Source organism: Terrapene carolina, unplaced genomic scaffold (genome assembly GCF_002925995.2).
Source record: "Terrapene carolina triunguis isolate 2854851 unplaced genomic scaffold, T_m_triunguis-2.0 Scaffold97, whole genome shotgun sequence".
Taxonomy (NCBI): Eukaryota; Metazoa; Chordata; order Testudines; family Emydidae; genus Terrapene; species Terrapene triunguis.
Genome location: NW_020664448.1, coordinates 15,077,863 through 15,086,602, shown reverse-complemented (window position 1 = coordinate 15,086,602; position 8,740 = coordinate 15,077,863). Strand labels below are relative to the sequence as shown.

The 8,740-nt window shown below is 40.2% G+C and overlaps 1 protein-coding gene across 1 annotated transcript in view; it reads right to left on the bottom strand.

Annotated features, from left to right (window-relative positions):
* Nucleotides 1-298: 298 nt before the first annotated feature.
* Nucleotides 299-8,740, bottom strand: part of MTNR1B (melatonin receptor 1B) — a 44,939-nt gene continuing 36,497 nt past the window's right edge. The window contains exon 2 of the mRNA XM_024196926.2: nt 299-1,821. Within this exon, the coding sequence (XP_024052694.2) occupies nt 953-1,821 (869 nt within the window). The 3' untranslated portion in view covers nt 299-952. The remainder of the gene's footprint in view (nt 1,822-8,740) is intronic.

The following is an 8,740-nucleotide window of genomic DNA, read 5'->3' as shown; positions in this document are numbered from 1 at the left end:
ACTTTTGAAAAGTGACACTGTTAGTGTCTCCCCTTCATTTTACCTGATTCTGTTTGGAATTCATTGTTCCATATAGTTTTTGGAGCCTACAACTCCCAAATGAACTATATATACTATATATAAAATTAAGAAGGCAACATTTATACTATACATTTTATATCTATTATTTCTATACAGTTATTATGTGCCTATTGCCCTTCAGTATATACACAACTCCACCTAGTACTCATGGGAATTCTGAGCACATATAAGAAGAAGAATCCTCAAAGTAATATAAATGTGTAAACAATTGTCCAGTTACATTGTATAATCTGAAGGAAAAAAAGAGAAACAATATATACAGAAGACAAATAGAATAAATAAACTGAGATGGATATATATGAAAATCCCTGTCAAGAAAGGCATTAGTGTTAAAATTCTCTTGTGGGACAAAAGGACAAAATTCTCCTCTTCAGTACACAAGCAAAACTTGTTTCCCTACCAGTACATACACAGAAATGCCAAGTTTGACACATAGAAGGAAAGCAAAATATCTACATCAATCTCCATGTACAGATATGACAGGAAAAAAATTCCCTCAGCCTTAACTACCATACCTTTAAGCAAATGCATTCATTATATTTTCTCAGAGACAAATTCTGACCTTGGATAACTGCATGACTCCCATTGAAGTCAATGAGTGCCTCATCCACATTTTGAAGGCAGGATTAGTCTCTGAGAAATAAAGCAGCTGGCATTCATGTTCTACTTTAATTCTGAAGCTGATTTCAAATTGGTATCTTGTATAAAAAATGAATTTAGAAGAGCAGTGTGTTTTATCAAGACAACAGGATTCCAGTCACTCTACACCATTAAAATTGAAAGCACAGAAAAGTAAGTAAGAATGAGTGTAATCTTATAACTACATCATTGGAGTTCTCAATGACACTTCTTTGCATTCATCATAGCACATTTACAAGGTATCAGTTTTGATTTGGTCATTGTTGTTTAAAGCAGGAGAAGGCTTGCTCTTCTGACCTTCAGTCCCCCCTTTGGATGTTTCCTGAAAGAAAAGCCTTGGCATCCACAGTGACATTAGGATTCGTTTATATTCTTTTCGAAAATTCTGGTTAAGAAGTCCGTATATTATTGCGTTAAGGCAACTGTTGAAGTAGGCCATGAAATAGCTTACGACGAACAACCACTCAGGAATTTTTGGTGCCATTTCCAAAGGATTGATAGCTACAGCTAATCCAATGAAGTTCAGTGGTGCCCAACAAAAGGCAAAGATCACAAAAACCACGAACATTGTGAGAAAGTTTCTGAAGTCACTCGGCTTCAGTCTTGGTTTTATTTCTGATTTGACTCTTCTTCTTACTTGAATCACTAAGATCCAAATCCGAAAGTAGCAGAAGCTCACAATAGTGATAGGTACTATGAAATGAATTATGACAACAGCGATGGTGTAATAGGAGCTAGCAGTCTGAACAAATGTGCATGAATAGATGCGCGGATCATACTCTAAAGAGCCAACGAAAAAATTTGGCACAGTTGCAACAACTGTTAACACCCAAATTAGGCAGACGTATAGCATTGTGTTCCACCAGGTATACACTTTGTCATAAGCAAAGCTATGGCATATGTAACAGTATCTGTTTATTGCAATTGCAGCAATGTTGAAGATGGAGCCTATTACGCTTAGTCCCATCACAAAGCCACTCAGTTTACAGTGCATTTCACCCAAGGACCATCCATTGTGGAAAATGGCTAAGAGCACCAGTGGATATGGATACAAGGCCACCACCAGGTCTGCCAAAGCCAGGCTAACCACAAATGCATTACCTACGGAAGAAGAAAAGAGAGGCAAATAAATATACTCATATTTATGAAAGAGAAGAAAATAGTTTCAAACATTTGTAACACGAACATGTTCAAGGTACCAGCAAGAAGCAGCTATTTCAATAGCTACCTGCTGTACATGAGATCTAGCTCTGTCATACAGAACACGCTATCACATAAATGTCAGCTGCTGCTGAACAGTTGCTGAGTGGCTTATAGCTATTAGAGACTGCGCTTAGACTGGTGGATCTTCCCACAGTAAATACCCTACTGCCAGCATCACTATACTATTCTACCGCCGTTTATAAACTTAAACATCAATAATCCATTATATATAAACTAAGTCAGTTTATTGTAACCAACTCCAGTAGTTGGAGAGAGCCTTGTGCGAAAATGTGATTGAAAAGGCAGCTAGGTAGGCAGATACTTGTGTGGTGGATCGTTACAGGCTGCCGCTGTAATACACCTAGGGATTCAATAAACTGCAAAGGGAAAAATGACAGACAGAGCAGGGATGATGGTACCAGGATGATGCATCATATGTTTATTTCAAATAGCTACACAATAAGCTGAACTACGTATATTTTCTTTGGTATGTTGCCTACCCTTTTACAGCTATTTTGCCATTGAATCAACTTAGGAGGAAGAGTGAAACACCTCCACCACCTTCTATGCAAAAGCACACCAAACTATGCAAAATCAAAAATATAGGAATGTAATAGAAAGAAAAAGTATTTAAATGCACAGAAGTCTAGATTCTTTTCTACTGTTGATGTTAAAAGAAACTTCAACAATAAAAGTGAGGCTTATTGTCTCTCTTTAAATAATATCCTTTTCATCTGTTTGAAGTTTCTGGACTGTATCTATAAAATCATTCCTGTCTAAAACAGTAGGATATCAAAATTTATATTTGAAATGTGAAATACGTTACAGTAAATAGTGGTTCCATTGATTTTGTGGGAAGAACCAAATACCTTCTTAGCAACTTCCCAAAGTAATATAATAGGAGAGTTACTAATATTAGGTTTCTGACATTCAGGAAACATAAAATATGTTCTTAGCTTGGCTGTTTGTTTGTTTTTATTGAAATCCATAGAGTAGTAGTAGTAAAAAAAAAAATCCTTTACACTGTGAACGTAATTGTGAAAAAGACCAGTGTATTTTTAAAATTATGTGTGAGCATAAATCTGGTGTTCATTTACACTGAAAAATTAAGGGCTCAATCTTGGAAGATGCTGAGCATTCTGTTCTTGATCCAGTGACACACCTATGCACATGCTTAATTTTAGGCATATGAATAATCCATATGCTTACGTGCATTGCTGGATCCGGTCCATAGTGCTTAGTCCCTTGCAGGATTCAACACTTAGAAACGATGGCAAGACCAGTGTCCATACAAATTTCTCCACACACTTTAGCAAATATACCTTAACCATACGGAAGGAATATGGAGCTCTGCTACTCCCCTCTACTCAAAGGGAGATCTGCTTCCATCAACCCCTTCACATGAGGTAAGGGAGACTTACGAAACTATCAAGAAGGACCTTGAGCAGATCACTGCAGACTACATGGCTCTGGGAAGAAGGATAAAAGAGTTTGGGACACAAGTGATGTTCTTGTCCCTTCTCTCTGTTGAAGGAAATGGCCTGGGCAGGGACCATCAAATTGTGGAAGTAAATGCGTAGTTACGCAGGTGGTGTCGGCAAGAGGGCTTTGGATTCTTCAACAACAAGCTGATGTTCCAGGATTACTGTGCTGAGATGGGCTCTGTCTATCTATTACTAGGAAGAGCATCTTTGGACATTGACTGGCTAACCTGATGAGAGCTTTAAACTAGGTCCAATGGGGGATGGTGACAAAAATACAGCCAATGCGTATCTAGGCTCAAGTAATGAAGACAAGGGGAAGGGGCTAATTTCTAAAGAAGGGTCTAGAAATAACAACTGCATTCAAAAGGCAAAAAGAAAAGCAACAGGACAGTCTGTAAAGTATCTGATGACTGTATTTGATTGAAAGGAGTATGGGGAACAAGCAGGATAAACTGAAAGTCATAGTATATAGAGAAAATTATGACTTAATTGGCATGACAGAGACTTGGTGGAACAACTCCCATGATTGGAGTACCTGCATTGAGTAATATAGCTAGTTCCAAAAGGATAGGTATGAGAAAAAAAAGAGATGTTGCACTGTATGTCAAGATTGAATACACTTGTTCTGAGGTCCAAGGGGAAGTGGGTCACAGACCTACTAAGTCTCTGGGTGAGGATAACAAGAGAAAAGAACAGTAGTGACGTTATGGTGGGACTCTATTATAGACCGCCAAATCAGAAAGAGGAAGTGGATGAGTAATTCTATAAGCAGTTAATAAGATTAACTAACACACATGAGCTAGTATTAATGGGGGATATTAAATTCAATGATATATATTGGAAGACTATTGCAGCAAAACATAATACATCCTGCAAATTCTTAGCATGTGTAGGAGACAGCTTTCTGATTCAGAAAGTTGAGGAAACAACTAGAGGGTCTTCCATTTTTGATCTGGTTTTGACCAACAGGGATGAATTCATTGCAAACGTGAAGGTGGTTAGGAACTTGGGAGGAAGTGATCACGATCTGATAGAATTCAAGATCCTATGGAAATAAGGACATGAGAACAGCAAAACAAGGACACAGGACTTCAGAAAGGTGGATTTCAACCAACTCAGAGAAATAGTAGGCAAGGTCCCATGGAAAGACCAATTAGGAAGAAAAGGAGTCGAAGGGGGCTGGCAGTTCTTAAAATATGTAATACTAGAGGCTCAACATCAAGTTATTCCAATGCAGAGAAAAGATAAAAAGAGCCACAGGAAGCTAATGTGGCTGCTCAAGGAGCTCTTTAACTATTCAAAAACCAAAAGGGACACATACAGGAAATGGAAGGAGCGGCATGTCACCAAGGAAGTATACATGGGAAAAGCGTAAGCACATAGGGACAAAATCAAGAAAGCTAAGGCAAAGAATGAGTTACAGTTGGCAAGAAATGTTAGAAACAACAGGAAGGGGTTCTTCAAATATGTTAGACAAAAAGAAAGATCTAGGATGGTATGGGTCCACTGCTCAATGGAGAAGGTGAGCTGGTAATGCAAGATGATAGAAAGGCAGAGCTGCTCAATGCCTTCTTTGCTTCAGTCTTCTCACAAAAAATAACGTGACCGGATGACTAGCAAAGTTACCAGAGACAATAAAGGGGAAGGGATGCAGATCAGAGTAAGTTAAGACTATGTCAGAGATCTTCTGACCAATTTGAATAAATTCAAATCAGCAGGGCCAGATGCTATTCACCCAAGGGTACCGAAGGAATTAGCTGAAGAAATCTCAGAACCACTAGCAATAATATTTACAAACTCATGGATGACAGAAGAGGTCCCGTAAGACCGGAGAAGGGCTACTAATATAGTGCCCATCTTTAGAAAGGGGGGGAAAGAGGAACTGGGGAACTATAGACCAGTCAGCCTGACTTTGATACCTGGGAAGCTACTCAAGCAACGTATAAAACATTCAATTTGCGAATAGCTGGAGAGTGGAGGGGTAATCACTAGCAGCCAGCATGGATTTACCAAGAACAAATCATGCCAGACTAGCTTGATTTCCTTCTTTGACAGGCTAACTGATTTGATGGATAGAGGGAATGTAGTGGATATAATATACTTGGACTTCATCAATGATTTTGACACAGTCCCATGTGACATTCAGTTAAGTACGCTGGAGAAATGCGGGCTTGACAGAACTGCCAGTAAGTGGCTACATAAACAACCACAAAGAGTAACTATTAATGGAATGATGTCGGATTGGAGGGAGAGGTTCAACAGGGATCTCTTCTGGGTCTGGTCTTGTTTAAATCTTTATTAATGACCTGGATGTAGGTATAGAGAGCATACTGATCAAATCTGCAGATGACACAAAGCTAGGACAGGCTCCAAACGCTTTGGAGGATAGAGCTAAACTTCAGCGGGATCTCGAGAAATTGGAGACCTGGGCTATACACAACAAAACAAAATTCAACAAAGACAAATGTAAGGTGCTACACTCTGGCCTGGTCCCCACTAAGCCCCCACTTCGGACTAAGGTACGCAAATTCAGCTACGTTAATAACGTAGCTGAATTCGAAGTACCTTAGTCCGAACTTACCGCGGGTCCAGACACTGCAGGAAGGCTCCCCCATCGATGCCGCGTACTCCTCTCGCCGAGCTGGAGTACCGGCGTCAACGGCGAGCACTTCCAGGATCGATCCGGGATCGATTTATCGCGTCTAAACCAGACGCGATAATTCGATCCCAGAACATCGATTGCCTGCCGCCGGACCCTCCGGTAAGTGTAGACGTACCCTCTGGGAAGAAAAACCAAATGCATAAATGAATGGGGGATAACTGGCTTGGCAGCAGCACTGCTGAGAAGAATCTGGGAGTTTTAGCGGATCACAACCTCAACATGAGTCAGCAATGCAAAACTGTTGCAAAAAAAGTAATGCAATTTTAGGTTGCATTAGCAGAGGCATAGCATGCAAGTCCTAGGAAGTGATAGTACCACTCTACTCAGTGTTGCATAGGCCTCAGCTGGAGTACCTTGTCCAATTTTGGTCACCAGTGTATAGAAAGGATATAGAGAAAAGATCCAGAGGTGAGCGACACAGATGATCAAAGGGATGGAATGCAAGACATCTGAGCAAAGGCTGAATGAACTCTGCATGTTTAGTTTGGAAAAGAGGAGATTAATGGGGGATATGATAGCAGTCTTCAGGTACTGAAAGGCTGCCATAAAAAAGATGGAGAAAAGTCGTTCTTTTTTTGCCACAGAGGACAGAACGAGAGGCAATGGGTTCAAACTGCAGCATAGCAGATTTAGATTAAATCTCAGGGACAACTTTTTAACTGTAAGAACAGTAGGACAATAGAACAGACTGCCTAGGGAGGTTGTGGAAACTTCTTCCCTGGAGATTTTCAAAAGGAGGCTGGATAGCCATCTGTTATGGATGGTTTAGACACAACAAATCCTGCATTTTGGCAGGTGGTTAGACTAGATGAGCCTTGCAGTCCCTTCTAACCCTATGATTCTACCTTCCCGCTACAGTCAGGACAGGTGGTCTACAATGAGAGGAGATTGGCTTACCTCAAGACAGATGCAGAAAATTTTTGAGGGCGCTCCTTGCTATAAATTTGGCAGCACTTTGCAGGGCTGGGTCCTGCCTGCTTTATGATTCCCAGGATGCACAAACACCTTGATGTCCACTGTTCATTCCAAAACTCAGTTGAGTGTTGGAATAATTTTCTTTGAGGCTGTTGGATCCCTTTTTCTGTACTTGTCTCTATGAGGTGGAGTACAGAACTCAAAATGAGGGGGAGGCAGGGGTTAAGATGACTTTAAGACAGTTTCCTGCCCTCCCAATCCTGAGTTATTCTCATGGCTGGAGAGTCCCTGGCATCATTTAGACAGCCCTAGGAGTCTAACTTATGGCAGCTTCCCAGAATCTCCTCAGACCCACCCCAAAACTCTCTTCCTGCCCCCAGTTTCATTCCTGGTATGCACCTTACATCGGGATTGTGAAGAGGTCCTCAAAAGGCAGCCTTATGGTTGTCTTCTGCAGTGCCTGGGCTGGGGGAATCCTCCACAGGTCAGATATAGGGGGTTTATGGCCCCTTTACTCCACTCCACCCTTTTTACTTGGCATAGAGGGGACAGAGCGGGGTGGGGAAGATCTCACCGTGGTGTGTATGCTTCATGGTAGTAAGTATCTTCACCACATTTTCCCCACATTGTGATATCTTTTGGGGAGAGAAAATTTAATCCATGATAACACAGATTAAATGTCCATAAATCCCCTTAAACATCAACCAGGCACATATCTCAATTCAGCTAAAGGAATCACCAATTACTTTAATAAAATTCTACCTGGCTTCTAGCCATGAGATCTTCCCCATATAATTGAATCATTTACATTTCACACGTACTTACAGGTGCAGCTTCTTATTAAATGCTGCGTAAAGATAATCCAGAAAAGCAGGTGGTGGTGCTGCTGCTGCAGCGGCATCAAGCCTTCTTTCCTTGTGAGAACATCTGTGAGATCCCTGAACATACTCAGTATTTGTCTTACTGATGTCTTTCAAGAGATCCTTCTCTCTCTAGTCCTGGAGGGGGCATGGCTGGAGAATCCTTGGAAATAGCTAATTAAATGTAAATCTGATTTCAGAGTTAACAGCTAAAGCCACACTGTGGAGAGGGTTAGACTAGGTTGAGATGGCTGGGAAATTATTTACCCCTATGAAACATTTTGATGAAAACAATTTTTTTTTAAATTTTCAACAAAAATTTTCTTCAAATATTTTCAGGTTTTTGTCAAAAAAAACCAAAACAAAATGGAAATTGTTCCGTTTAAAAGAAAAATTTTACCTTTCCGTGGCTGAAATGTGAAGTTTTTATTCAAAAAAAGAAAACCTTTGAGTAAAATGGAAAATATTGGGTAAATATTTCTGTTTAGTCAAGAAGCCATTTTCTGTCGAGGAAATATTTAGATGGGAAATTTTCGACAAGCTCTAATACTGCATAAGCAGCATCCAAGGAACACTAGTTTTTTAGTCATAGCAAGGTGCACAGCACTTACATGTAGGAATAGAAATCAGATATAAAAGGCTCCCGGAAAAAATGCAGAAAGTCAATGGGACTTGTGATCCTCAATGCATTTGGAGCTTTTGAAAATGCCACCTATGATGAATAAGGCCATTCCAAACTGGTCCAGAAATGAATGTGACATTAGTGCATAATATGTACTGCTTTTTAGGAGACGGAGTGTAAAAGCCTGACAGAAGAATGTTTTCTGTGCTTTTTCCGACTATTCATTGCAATATAAGGGCCAGAGTCTTGTCTCTTGTGGAGCTGAGTGCAGAAT